The sequence below is a fragment of the Penaeus japonicus genome, unplaced genomic scaffold (assembly GCF_977035675.1).
Source record: "Penaeus japonicus unplaced genomic scaffold, GWHDUDI00000001_assembly GWHDUDI00000032, whole genome shotgun sequence".
NCBI lineage: Eukaryota > Metazoa > Arthropoda > Malacostraca > Decapoda > Penaeidae > Penaeus > Penaeus japonicus.
In genome coordinates this window covers 20,797,782-20,812,781 of record NW_028234434.1, presented here as the reverse complement: position 1 = coordinate 20,812,781, position 15,000 = coordinate 20,797,782, and the positions used below count along the sequence as shown (strand labels likewise).

Sequence of the window (15,000 nt, the reverse complement as noted above, 5' to 3'; positions counted from 1 at the left end):
ACAAGCTCCTGTTGCAGAAGGAGGAGCTGGAGCAGAAGCATTTGCATCTCCTACAGATCGTAGAGAGCGAGAAGACGGCCAAGTGGCAATACACACAGCAATGCGAGGAACTCACTTCGGAGATCAAGAAACTCAGAGCAGAGGTGAGTTTTTTGTTTTTATTATTATTATTATTATTATTATTATTATCATTATTATTATTATTATTATTAATGTAGATGTTTCGTCTTTATTGTTTGGTATCTTGTTGTTGTTGTTGTTGTTGTTCTTCGTGTTGTTTCATGACCAATTACTCCATCGTTACCAAGCCACACAAATACACACACACAACACACAAAACCAGCAAATATACAAATACACTCACAAGCCCTTCTCCTTTCTCCATGGACGCCCTTTTATCGCCACAGTTATGCACCCTGAAGAAGGAGTGGCGCGTGGTTCCTTCCCGGCGGCTGGAGGACCTTCCTGAGGACTCCGAAGAGATAAAGAAGATTAAGAAAGTGCAAAGCTTCTTCAGGGGCTGGCTTTGTCGACGGCGGTGGAAGCAGATCGTGGAGGAGTATATACGCTCTCCACACGCCGAGAGTATGAGGAAGAGGAACAGGTAAGGAGGGAAAGAAGGAGGAAGTAGAGGACGAGGAGGGAGAAAAAAGAAGGTGAAAGGGGGAACGCAAAAAAGGGAGGGGGGGGGGGAGAGGCGTAATGTAAGTAAAATTAGTAGGAAAAGAATACTGGAGGAATATAATGAGTATCATTGGAATAAGAAAAATAACGAAAAAGAGTTGCAAGTGAAGATGAAGGGGGAGAAATACGAACACGAGAAATAAGAAACAAAAGAGGAAGTGGGAAGTGCACGAGATTGGAGAGACACGCATAAAAAACGGAAGATAAACATAGAAAACGTAGTTGGTTCACATATCTCTAGCGAACACAAGGGAAAGTGGTGATTGCCGTTTCAAAAGTTGTCATTCTACTTTTCTTTTAATCCTGAAATTTTGATAGACAGGGAAATTCTGGGAAATACTGACGTTTTTGAGACACTGGGTGACGGTACGAAAGCAATATTTATTCTTTTTGGGATGTGAAGATCTGAGGCGGTGATGAGGATGATAATATTTATGAACATATTCATGTTTGTGATGCATGATGCTCATGATAATAATGAAAGTAATGACGTTAATGATAATGGAAATAATGTAATAAAGGTAATAGTGATAGTAATACCATGATACTGACACTGCTCTTTCTTCATCTCTCTCTTCTCTTCTTCTCTCCTATATTCTCTTTCTTTTCATTCTTCTTATTTCTCTTTTTCTTTCTTTTTTATTTATCTTTTTCTTTCTTCTTTTTATTTTTCATTCTCTTTGTTTTCCTTATTTCTTTATATCTTCTTTCTTCATTTTCCTCTTCTTCCATCTCTCTCTCTCTCTCTCTCTCTCTCTCTCTCTCTCTCTCAATCTTTCTTTTCATTTCTCTCTCCCTTTCTCTCTCTCTCTCTCTCTCCCTCTTTCTCTATATCTATATATCTCTCTCTCTCTCTCTCTCAATCTTTCTCTATATCTATCTATCTATCTATCTATCTATCTCTTTCTCTTTCTCTCTCTCTCTCTCTCTCTCTCTCTCTCTCTCTCTTCGTCTCTGTCTCTCACTCTCTCTCTCTCTTTTTCTCTCAACGCTCTCTACCTCCCCCCCTCCCCACTCCCTCAGCCTGGTATTCCGAATGGTCGAAGCGGAGGAGGAGTACGTCGAGCAGCTGAACCTTCTCGTGTCCTGCTTCCTTCGGCCCTTCAAGATGGCGGCGTCCTCGAAGAAACCTCCCTGCAGCCACGAAGACGTCAACAGCATCTTCCTGAACTCGGAGACGCTGCTCTTCCTCCACCAGATCTTCCTCAAAGGGCTGTCGGCCAGGATGGAGAGCTGGCCCACGCTGGTGCTTGGTGAGTGCTTTCGAACAGTGTTAGGCTAGGGATGCTTCCTTCGTTGCGCTCTCTTTCCTTCTTTTCGCCGCTGTGTCTCCGCCCCCCACTCCCCCTCTCTCTCTCTTGTCTCCTATCTCCTTTGCTCCTTTCTCTCTTGTCTTCTCCTCTCCTCTGTTTGCCCCCTTTTCTTTGTTCCCTTTATCTCTGCCTCCTCGTCCCCTGCTTGTCCCCCTCGTTGCTCCCTTCCCCTGCCTTCTTGCCCTGCTTGTCGCGTTCCTCCCCTATTCCCCGGGCTAAGCAGAACATCGACAGAACAGAGATCAGTGTAGTGGAATGGGACAAAACAGGGACAGGAGTGGGTAGCTGACGGAGAAAAAAGGGAAATAGGAAAGGGCAGAATAGCGCGGGAAAATAGAAGAATGAGATTGTGATAGGACAGAACAGGAGACGATGTGGCTAGGGTTGCGAGAGTAATTATTGAGCTGGGTCAAGCAAACTCACAAAGGTAGGTCAGCGCAGGACGGAGTAAGTACCTAAAGGCAGATCTCTTGATAAAACTTAGATTAGACAAACAGGCTATACCACTGAGGGAAGCAGGACAAAGCAGGACAAAGCAGGACAAAGCAGAGCAAAGTAGGGCAAAGCAGAGCAGAGCAGGGCAAAGCAGTGCAAGCCATGCAGGACAGGGCAGGGAGGTCGGCGAGAAACACTGGGACAATAGAGTTACTAGAGCGAGCGGCGGGCGGGGAGAGAGGGGAGAATGAGGGGCGGGTGTGGCGGCAGCAGGTGAGGGAGAGGGGAGAGGGGAGAGGGAGGGGGCTCAGGGCAGGGAGGAGGGGGCGCTCAAGCTCAAGGTGAGATGTTTCCCCTGAGACGATATTTAAAGTCCCGGGCATGTCTAGAAGGCATCGCTGGTGGCGCCACACCCGGCATACGCACATGCTCCGGGAGGTGTGGCCAGAACATTCACATACATTCTCTCCTACAGACGCATTCACGCACACACACACACACACACACACACACACAAACTCACACACACACACACACACACAGACAAACACACACACACATACACACGCAAACAAACAAACAAACAAACAAACAAACACACACACACACAAACAAACACACACACACAAACTAACAAACACACACACAAACAAACTAACACACACGCGCGCGCGCGCGCACATACGCAGCCCCTCCCCCCTCCCCCTCCTGCCCTTTTCTTCTTCCAAATTCACTGTCACCATTGCCTCCCCCCCCCCTCCGCCCCTTCTCTCTTTTCCAGTCAGAAAATACGAATAAATGAATCATATAGCAATATATCTATTCTTCTGCTGATTTTATTAAATATATGATTGCTTGTTAATGCAGTTCAGCAAGTGTGCAGTAGAGCATTCTCTCAATTGAGAAAAAAATAGTGATACTTTGATATTTGAATGTTTCTTACAACAATTTGGTTTAAACGTCAGTTCGAACGGGATTTCAAGTTCGATTATGAAAAACGATAACTTCTTATGTTATTGTCATTACTATGAATAAAGATACGGTTTAGTAACGAAAAATAAATAAATATTAGGCTGGTAATCAAATGATATACCATAAGGACTGATAAATGGAGAGACGACATAATTTAATACGTCCGTAGTGTAAGCTGATAAACGAAGAGCGATCGAGTCAGTAGATGGCGCGCAGAACTCAACCGTAGTGGCACTGGACAGGTTGCCATGACAACAGTCGGGGGAGGGGGGGAAGAGGAGGAGGAGGAGGAGGAGGAGGAGGAGGAGGAGGAGAAATGAGAGGGGGAAAGGGGGCACTCGCGACTTCCAGCTTTTTGTAAACATTCTCGGAAGATAAATCTAACGCTTTGCTATTTGTTATGTGGTTATTATTATCATCTTCGTAAATATTATCATTATCATTATCATTATCGTTTTGTTATCAGCTAGGAATATCATCATTATCACTGATTGTTCTAGCATCAATTATCACTGCTTCTTCTATTATCATTATCACTATTATTTTCATTATCATCACCATCTTTGATAAAACTTAGATTAGACAAACAGGCTATACCATTGAGGAAGCAGGACAAAGCAGGACAAAGCAGGACAAAGCAGGACAAAGCAGGACAAAGCAGGACAAAGCAGGACAAAGCAGGACAAAGCAGGACAAAGCAGGACAAAGCAGGACAAAGCAGGACAAAGCAGGACAAAGCAGGACAAAGCAGGACAAAGCAGGACAAAGCAGGACAAAGCAGGACAAAGCAGGACAAAGCAGGACAAAGCAGGACAAAGCAGGACAAAGCAGGACAAAGCAGGACAAAGCAGGACAAAGCAGGACAAAGCAGGACAAAGCAGGACAAAGCAGGACAAAGCAGGACAAAGCAGGACAAAGCAGGACAAAGCAGGACAAAGCAGGACAAAGCAGGACAAAGCAGGACAAAGCAGGACAAAGCAGGACAAAGCAGGACAAAGCAGGACAAAGCAGGACAAAGCAGGACAAAGCAGGACAAAGCAGGACAAAGCAGGACAAAGCAGGACAAAGCAGGACAAAGCAGGACAAAGCAGGACAAAGCAGGACAAAGCAGGACAAAGCAGGACAAAGCAGGACAAAGCAGGACAAAGCAGGACAAAGCAGGACAAAGCAGGACAAAGCAGGACAAAGCAGGACAAAGCAGGACAAAGCAGGACAAAGCAGGACAAAGCAGGACAAAGCAGGACAAAGCAGGACAAAGCAGGACAAAGCAGGACAAAGCAGGACAAAGCAGGACAAAGCAGGACAAAGCAGGACAAAGCAGGACAAAGCAGGACAAAGCAGGACAAAGCAGGACAAAGCAGGACAAAGCAGGACAAAGCAGGACAAAGCAGGACAAAGCAGGACAAAGCAGGACAAAGCAGGACAAAGCAGGACAAAGCAGGACAAAGCAGGACAAAGCAGGACAAAGCAGGACAAAGCAGGACAAAGCAGGACAAAGCAGGACAAAGCAGGACAAAGCAGGACAAAGCAGGACAAAGCAGGACAAAGCAGGACAAAGCAGGACAAAGCAGGACAAAGCAGGACAAAGCAGGACAAAGCAGGACAAAGCAGGACAAAGCAGGACAAAGCAGGACAAAGCAGGACAAAGCAGGACAAAGCAGGACAAAGCAGGACAAAGCAGGACAAAGCAGGACAAAGCAGGACAAAGCAGGACAAAGCAGGACAAAGCAGGACAAAGCAGGACAAAGCAGGACAAAGCAGGACAAAGCAGGACAAAGCAGGACAAAGCAGGACAAAGCAGGACAAAGCAGGACAAAGCAGGACAAAGCAGGACAAAGCAGGACAAAGCAGGACAAAGCAGGACAAAGCAGGACAAAGCAGGACAAAGCAGGACAAAGCAGGACAAAGCAGGACAAAGCAGGACAAAGCAGGACAAAGCAGGACAAAGCAGGACAAAGCAGGACAAAGCAGGACAAAGCAGGACAAAGCAGGACAAAGCAGGACAAAGCAGGACAAAGCAGGACAAAGCAGGACAAAGCAGGACAAAGCAGGACAAAGCAGGACAAAGCAGGACAAAGCAGGACAAAGCAGGACAAAGCAGGACAAAGCAGGACAAAGCAGGACAAAGCAGGACAAAGCAGGACAAAGCAGGACAAAGCAGGACAAAGCAGGACAAAGCAGGACAAAGCAGGACAAAGCAGGACAAAGCAGGACAAAGCAGGACAAAGCAGGACAAAGCAGGACAAAGCAGGACAAAGCAGGACAAAGCAGGACAAAGCAGGACAAAGCAGGACAAAGCAGGACAAAGCAGGACAAAGCAGGACAAAGCAGGACAAAGCAGGACAAAGCAGGACAAAGCAGGACAAAGCAGGACAAAGCAGGACAAAGCAGGACAAAGCAGGACAAAGCAGGACAAAGCAGGACAAAGCAGGACAAAGCAGGACAAAGCAGGACAAAGCAGGACAAAGCAGGACAAAGCAGGACAAAGCAGGACAAAGCAGGACAAAGCAGGACAAAGCAGGACAAAGCAGGACAAAGCAGGACAAAGCAGGACAAAGCAGGACAAAGCAGGACAAAGCAGGACAAAGCAGGACAAAGCAGGACAAAGCAGGACAAAGCAGGACAAAGCAGGACAAAGCAGGACAAAGCAGGACAAAGCAGGACAAAGCAGGACAAAGCAGGACAAAGCAGGACAAAGCAGGACAAAGCAGGACAAAGCAGGACAAAGCAGGACAAAGCAGGACAAAGCAGGACAAAGCAGGACAAAGCAGGACAAAGCAGGACAAAGCAGGACAAAGCAGGACAAAGCAGGACAAAGCAGGACAAAGCAGGACAAAGCAGGACAAAGCAGGACAAAGCAGGACAAAGCAGGACAAAGCAGGACAAAGCAGGACAAAGCAGGACAAAGCAGGACAAAGCAGGACAAAGCAGGACAAAGCAGGACAAAGCAGGACAAAGCAGGACAAAGCAGGACAAAGCAGGACAAAGCAGGACAAAGCAGGACAAAGCAGGACAAAGCAGGACAAAGCAGGACAAAGCAGGACAAAGCAGGACAAAGCAGGACAAAGCAGGACAAAGCAGGACAAAGCAGGACAAAGCAGGACAAAGCAGGACAAAGCAGGACAAAGCAGGACAAAGCAGGACAAAGCAGGACAAAGCAGGACAAAGCAGGACAAAGCAGGACAAAGCAGGACAAAGCAGGACAAAGCAGGACAAAGCAGGACAAAGCAGGACAAAGCAGGACAAAGCAGGACAAAGCAGGACAAAGCAGGACAAAGCAGGACAAAGCAGGACAAAGCAGGACAAAGCAGGACAAAGCAGGACAAAGCAGGACAAAGCAGGACAAAGCAGGACAAAGCAGGACAAAGCAGGACAAAGCAGGACAAAGCAGGACAAAGCAGGACAAAGCAGGACAAAGCAGGACAAAGCAGGACAAAGCAGGACAAAGCAGGACAAAGCAGGACAAAGCAGGACAAAGCAGGACAAAGCAGGACAAAGCAGGACAAAGCAGGACAAAGCAGGACAAAGCAGGACAAAGCAGGACAAAGCAGGACAAAGCAGGACAAAGCAGGACAAAGCAGGACAAAGCAGGACAAAGCAGGACAAAGCAGGACAAAGCAGGACAAAGCAGGACAAAGCAGGACAAAGCAGGACAAAGCAGGACAAAGCAGGACAAAGCAGGACAAAGCAGGACAAAGCAGGACAAAGCAGGACAAAGCAGGACAAAGCAGGACAAAGCAGGACAAAGCAGGACAAAGCAGGACAAAGCAGGACAAAGCAGGACAAAGCAGGACAAAGCAGGACAAAGCAGGACAAAGCAGGACAAAGCAGGACAAAGCAGGACAAAGCAGGACAAAGCAGGACAAAGCAGGACAAAGCAGGACAAAGCAGGACAAAGCAGGACAAAGCAGGACAAAGCAGGACAAAGCAGGACAAAGCAGGACAAAGCAGGACAAAGCAGGACAAAGCAGGACAAAGCAGGACAAAGCAGGACAAAGCAGGACAAAGCAGGACAAAGCAGGACAAAGCAGGACAAAGCAGGACAAAGCAGGACAAAGCAGGACAAAGCAGGACAAAGCAGGACAAAGCAGGACAAAGCAGGACAAAGCAGGACAAAGCAGGACAAAGCTTATATCATTATTATTGTTATTGTTATCACTATCATCATTATCATTACTTTTTAATTATTATCAGCATTATCAATGCTATTACTATTATCAATATTTATTGTCAGTGCTTTTATCATTGTTATTATTATTTTTATTATTTTTATCATCATTATTGTTATGATTGTATTGTTTTTGTTTTTATTGATATCATTATTATTATCATTATTATCATTATTGTTATTATCATCATTATTGTTGTTGCTATTATTATTGTCCTTATCCTTATCATTATTATTGTAATTATTATTACTACTATTCTAATAATTATTATTTGTCTTGTTTTCATGATCATTTGCTTTATCATATATAATTTTATAATCATTATTATTATTATTATTATTATTATTATTATTATTATTATTATCATTATTATTATTATTATCATTATTATTATTATTATCATCATTATTATTATTGTTATTATTATTATTATTATCATTATCATTAATATTATTATACTATTATCATACTATTATTATAATCATGATCATTATCATCATCATAATCATTATTTTCATTGTCCTTAGTATGTTTATCATTGTCACTGTTATCGTTGTTGTCATCATCATCATTACTATTATTGTTATCATTATTATCATTATTATTACTATTATTATTATTCTATTTTTTATTTGTTATTATCATTATCATTATTTTATTAGCATCATTATTATCCTTATCATTATTAGCATTAGAACTATTATTATTATCACTATCATAATTATTGTTATTATTACCATTATTGTTATTATCATTTATATCACAACTGTTTTCATTTTCATTTTCATTATCACGATAATTGTCTTTATTTTGCTTATCATCATCAAAATCATAATCATCATAATTATCATTGTTATTATTATCATTATTATCATTATCATTTCTATTGTCATTATTATTTTTACAATCATCATTATCTTTATCACTACTTCTGTTGTTATCATTATCAGTTATTAGTATTATTTTTTATTATTATCATTATTACTGTCATCAATGTTATTATTATTATTGTTGTCATATTTTTTATCCTTATTACTATTATCATTACTGTTATCATTATTATCATCATTATCATTATTATAGTCATGGTCATCCTCATCATTATTATTAGTGTTGATGTGATTATTTTCCGTATCATTATCATTATTGTCATTATTCTTCTCTTTGCAGTAGTATTGTTATCATTGTCATCATCATCATTATTCGTCATTATCATCATTATTGTTCTATCCTAATTATTTCCATTATGCTTAGTAATCTTATACAAGTATAGGCTTCATATAAGCTATATCCTGTAACTATTATTGTCAATACATTATTTCTGGCAACATGATCTTTGCAATAGAGACTATTGATAGAAAAACCTATATTTCCTTGTTATGCATGCGAGTTTTGCAAAGCAAATATCCATTGCAAATATGATTAATATCTAAGTGTGGAATTGATTCTAGTCATTTTTACATTGGTTAAGAAATGATATAATTAAATATGATATGATATTGTATGCCATTGTGCTTCATGCCTGCATGCGGAAAGGTTGTCCTAAATGTGTGTTTGCATGTGATGGGATGTTGCATGGGATGGTTTGCAGTGACCGCTGTGTTATGCCAACCCATCTTTTGAGCCTTGCTGTTTTCTCCCTCACCCCCCTTCCCTTACCCACCTCCCTTTGCTACCCTCTTTACTTTCCTCCCTTTTTCCCTTATTTTTTTCTAAACACCTATGGCAGAGGCCGTGTAGTTGGCCCTTTTGTTTTGAGACATTTTCCCTTCATTCACTGTGCTTCGTTAGATCTAAAGATGGTTTTGTAGACTTAGTCTTACCGGACTCAGCAGAACGCCAACTGAACCTCTTGCTAATGATAGCGGAACTATGTGCATCTAGAGCGTGTGTTATATTTATATATACTTTTTTATGATCACTCTTATATTTTTTTTTTTATTGTTTTTATTTTTTGTCTCTCTCACTCTCTTTTTTCTATTTGTGACCCGCTAAACTTTGGTATGATTATTCCGTTTGCCTTTTCTTTTATCTTGATTTGTTTTTGGACATAATCCCGATTTTTGTCTCTTTATCGTTCTTCTGCATTCTTTTCCATCCATTCTGGTTTATTCTTCTTGTCCGCGTTAGACCTACTGTTCATTCTGTCATGCCTTCTACAATCTGGAAAACGGCCTACCTTCTGTTTCTTTTATGTGTTCCCCAGACGGTCGACGCGCGCGATTGTAAATTTTGACTCGAGGCAATCCTGAAAAAAAAACAATAAATATGTGTGTATATATTTAAGAAAGAGAAAATAGAAAAAAAAGTAAATCAAGTTCTTCATTGTCCGGGAGGCAAGGACAGGCTGGGTCAGGTAAGGTTAGGTCAGTAGGGCAGTAACAAGCAAGCAGTGTGCGTTTATTATGGGTAAGTTTTGTTTACTGTCGCAGGTGATCGCGGCTGGCACATCACTCGGAGATAAACTCACTATCAACAATGCCATTCAATCGCTAAGAAAGATCTGATACGTGCAATGCACATCATAAATCATATGCACTTCAGCCGTGTTCATCAAGCGAGGCAGGTGGCAGCAGTTTCTCTTGTGATAAAGGATTATTTTTATCATTATCATTAGTCAGTGGCGTTGTTGTTTTTTTCTATCGCCATTTGTTATCTCAAGAGCTGAGCGAGTGGAAGTTGCCTTCGCTTCTGATCCCTTCATCCCGTGACGCGAATGGGATCTCGGGCGAAGTTCCACGAAGTTTTGTGTCTCAGTTGTAGTCCACTTATTTTCTTCAGTGTGATTTAAGTGGCACTCTAGTTCCTGCTCGGTCCCTGCCTGGTTCCCTTCGTGTCTGCCTACCACGCGGCGCAGCAGCAGCACAGCTAGGAACCAGATACGGGCTGCAGGTGAGGAGGATCTGCTACCACCAGCCAATTCTTGTGCTTTCAAGACTACTCGCTTTCGGAAAAGTTGGAATGTTGGTGACGATGACTCACACAAGCTAAGCATTTTGTTTGGACACTAGGCCTATCGATGATGTTGTAACATGCATAGCCGATAAGTGTGTCTGCTATAGATTTGATAACTCAAAATTAAGAAAGTTATGATTGTAAAATTTTGTATAAACGGGCGTAGGCCTATGATGCAAAAAATAATGACGTCACGGATCTTTCCAAAACAATTTTCCGGCGAAGTCTCGGAGTGTTTGATTTTTCTTTTCTTTTTTTTTTTTGCCTTCTTGGTGACGGGAGGAGGAAGCCGAGAAAGGCAAGGGATGAAAGAGAAATAATTAAGACTCGCAAGTCGTACCTGTTCCAATGGACGACTCTGCCATTATGTCACACCTGTCCGGTCCATGACAAGCTTCCGCGGAGGGCCATTGGAAGTGTCATGTTGCACACTGAGCAATTTTTTCCCATGCAATTGTCCCTGCCTTCCTGGCCTTCTTCCACGCCATAACTTAGTTGAACGCGCTGATAGTGCTAGTGCTAGTGGTAAGTGGTAGTCCTAGTGACAAGTAGTAGAGCTAGTGGTGAGTGGCTGTGGTAGTTGTCAAGTAGGCTGGCTGTGGGGCCGCTGTAGTGCCGTAGGTAGGCAATAAGTGGCGTCTATTAGGTCCTTCAAGCCACCGCCAACACCTGCTTCCCGCGTCCCATACATATATAAATAAAGAGGTTTTCTTTTTTTTTCTTTTTTTTGTTTTGCTGTTGCTGCTGTCGATACTGCTGCTGTGGTGTGTGGATGTTAGGTAGAGGTAGGAAAGGAGAGGTTAGGAAGAGAGTAGCAGTTAGTTCTTCGATGTTTAGCATTTGTAAATTCAGTGTGAGGATAGTGCTGTAGCCCAGACGTGTGTTTAGCGTTGGGTGTTGGTCTTGGCGAGTAGGTGGCAATGACAGAGGTCTTGAATATCAAGATGAATAACGAATCACAATTATCTATTAATATCCTGAGAATGGAGGTTTCGATAGGGTGATGTCCCTCTTTTAGCACTTCGATGAAGATAGTTAATAGGATTCAGCTGTGTGCTTTTACAAAATAACTGAAGGAACGTCTTCCCAGCAGTGATAGTTTGTTAACCAGTTTTAAGTGGTTTTAGTACATCTACTTCAATAGGCAAAAAGCCCTGTATACCAATGCACATGCATGGACAGGCAACAAAGAAGTGAACCGTCAGTTAATGTCAGGTGAGGTTGTACCACTCATATTCCATATAAGGGCATCCCAGTTATAGTTACAGTTACAGTTACAGCGTCACAGTATTGTAATCTAGGAAATTTAAGTTCTTATGAGCCACTACCATCCCAAACCGCGATGCTTTGTGTCTCTAGTTTCCTTCCTTAGGCACGGTTTGGAGAAAGACAAAACATTAGCTACAGACAGGGCGTGAATGATATGAATTGTTTGTTATAACTTTACCACTGAATCCATTATCGATAAAGACATTTTTAAAATTCTTCAGAATTGAAGCCATTATATTTTCATAGACTAATTATATAAAAAGAATTATTAGATCATTGTTAACAAAGTACACATCATATAAACATGCTATAAACTTTTAAATCCCATTTTGCGGTATGATGCAATTATCAGTTAAAAGAATGAAGTTGACGCTGTAGAATGTACAAAATTGTATAGATTTTGTTAACTACAGCTGCTCTTAACTGTTACCAGTGTGAGCAAGAGACTTTGTTGCATAAGCGATTGTAAAAGACAAATTAGCACTTCAGGCGAACAGTTATTCATGATTCTGGCATTAGTGTATCAAATGAAAGGATGGAATAAAGAAATCTATGGAAAGAGAGAAAATTGAGACGATAGGTGAGATTTATGCATAACTATATATATATATATATATATATATATATATATATATATATATATAGAGAGAGAGAGAGAGAGAGAGAGAGAGAGAGAGAGAGAGAGAGAGAGAGAGAGAGAGAGAGAGAGAGAGAGAGAGAGAGGAGAGAGAGTGAGAAGAAGAGAGAGAGAGAGATAGAGAGAGAGAGAGAGTGCGAGAGAGAACAGCGAGAGAGAGAAAGAGAGAGAGGAGATAGAGATAGGAGTAGAGTGAGAGATGAGAGAGAGAGAGAAAAAAGAGAGAGAAAAAAGAGAGAGGGAGGAGAGAGAAAGAAGAGAGAGAGAGAGAGAGGGAGAGACAGAGAGAGAGAGAGAGAGAGAGAGAGAGAGAGAGAGAGAGAGAGAGAGAGAGAGAGAGAGAGACAGAGAAGGAGAGAGAGAGAAAAAAAAAGGAGAGAGAGAGAGAGAGAGAGAAAGAAAGAAACACAGAGACACACAGACAGACAGACGCACATCCGGACAGACAGAGCCAGAAAGAAAAGTAAACAGGAAAAGAGACGGCACAGAAATACGAAGAAACGGAGCCAGTGAGAACAGGGGAACGTAGCGAGAGAGCCAGGGAGCGACAGAGCAGCAGGAGAGGAATCGCCAGCAGCATCAGGGCAGATGTCGGGACGCGCGAGAGCAGGCATGATGGTAGTGGTCGTAGTGCTGTGTTGGTGGTGATGGTAGCAGGTAGCCAGTATAGTGGTGTTGGTAGTCAGTATAGTGATGATTGGTGATGGTGTGTTGTGAAGTGCCGCTGGTAAAGCAACACTATGAAGGTATGAAGGTCACAATGGCTTCGTGGCGCCCTTCCAGACGGGGGGCGTGACCCTGGTTCGGTGGGCTCTTCCCCGCGCCAGAAGAAGACATCCTTCAGCACCATCCAGCTGCTGGGAAACACGCACCTGGGTGAGTCCTCGCTCACACTGTACCGGGCCTCGCTACCACGTCTCAGTACCACCACGTCTGTACCCTGGCACCTGCCGCGGGGAGGGTTCAATCACACCTGCCTGCCATTTATATAGAGGTTTTATTTAAGAGCTGCGTCATAGTTGATGTTGAGGGAAACTTTTGGCTTGAACCAAAAGAAGAATGGCTTATCTGGTATTAGATTCGTCATGACGTCACAATTAGAGCCACTATTTTCATGATAATTCACATTTAAAAACCCATAAAAATTATCAAAATTTAAGCCTCGTATCCTTTGAAGTGCATATATAGTCGACGCGTAATATAAGCAGAAACATCGGTACTTTAAGTCTTTATGTATCCTTTCTTGTGGAATCCTATGAAATTAGTTCTCTACTTTAACGCAAAGAGTCGCATAAATTACAAAAAAATCATCACAAACTCCCAAAAGGTGTCAAGTGTAGGCGTCAAGGTGCTGATTGATCCCTTTCCAGCAGTGTCGCTTTATGTTTAGGATATACATATCTCAAAAAGAAAAGATGAAAAACAAAAGAAAGTTACGGTAAAGCATTCTCCTGTGAAACGTATCTTTGTTTTTGTTTTTGTCATATCTCAGAGAGGAAGAAGAGTGTGATAAATAGGTCTATGATTAAGTCTGCAAGGTTTAAGAACCTCCCGAGGGAGTTCTTTAGGGGTGCCTCAAGGCCAGTCCATAACGCCAGTTGTCCAAACCCTTCAGTAAAGACCGCTCCCTTGGGAGGTTCGTCCCGCAAAGAGAGGACTGTAGAAACCCCCTAGGGTGGTTGCAAACCCCATTCACAGGGGGAGATGGGACTTGCAATGCCATGGTAAGTGACAGTAGGGTTCTTTGTTAACCAAAATTAATCATATCAATAATTTCATCTTTTTAATTTGTAAAATCCCCAAGATAATAAATTGCACAGCATCGTTGACAATTCACCGGCTCCTTGACTCCGGCTGGCTGCGGAGCCGGTCGACACTCCTTAAGTTCCAAGATAAATATCCCTACTGCATTTGAATTTTGTCCAAGTCATGACTTCGTCTCTAATTCTTAGATACCAGTAATGAAGTAATTGTTTGATCATTTTACCTTAAACTGCATCTTCTTAATTAATTCGAATGAATTCCTGCTTCTTTTTTCCCTTATTCTCTCTCAAGCGAAGACGAAGAGGCATGACATAAATCATAATCTTTATTACCAGGAAAAAAAAAAAAGAAAAAAAGAAAATAGAAACCGAAGTACTTGCAAGTGCTTTATTCTGCTTCGGGATGTGATATGACTTCGTTCTTAAAATGCCCCCGATGAGTGTCACTCCGCCTCAACCTCATTAATGATAAAAACACCTCCGCTATTACCCCCCCGCCCCCTCTTCCCTCTCCTCTCCAATGAGCTTCAAGTGCATGTTGGTGATTCCGGAGTCAGGAACGCCGTAAAAGTTCAGCCCTTTGCTCTCTCCCGGCGCCCTTCCCACATTTCCCACTGACACACAGCCCCTTATACTTAGCCCAACAGCCACTTGATCCAGTACCTTTAGCTCCTACATTACGGAACTCAGCCACACTCATTCTCCTTTTCACACCGATCATGTTGCTCACGTCAAAATATTTTAACATTGCAACAACATTTCAGCACTATATCCATCGATAATTTGGGCATCCTTCTCCCTAA

General features: G+C 42.4%; 1 protein-coding gene across 1 annotated transcript in view; it reads left to right on the top strand.

Moving 5' to 3' along the window:
• Positions 1-15,000, top strand: part of LOC122259135 (ras-specific guanine nucleotide-releasing factor 1) — a 99,889-nt gene that overhangs the window by 42,640 nt on the left and 42,249 nt on the right. Inside the window, exons 4-8 of the mRNA XM_086556200.1 lie at positions 1-143; positions 408-604; positions 1,708-1,937; positions 13,218-13,413; positions 14,050-14,158. The exon at positions 1-143 is cut by the window's left edge and continues 112 nt beyond it. Coding sequence (XP_086412326.1) covers positions 1-143; positions 408-604; positions 1,708-1,937; positions 13,218-13,413; positions 14,050-14,158 — 875 coding nt within the window. The remainder of the gene's footprint in view (positions 144-407; positions 605-1,707; positions 1,938-13,217; positions 13,414-14,049; positions 14,159-15,000) is intronic.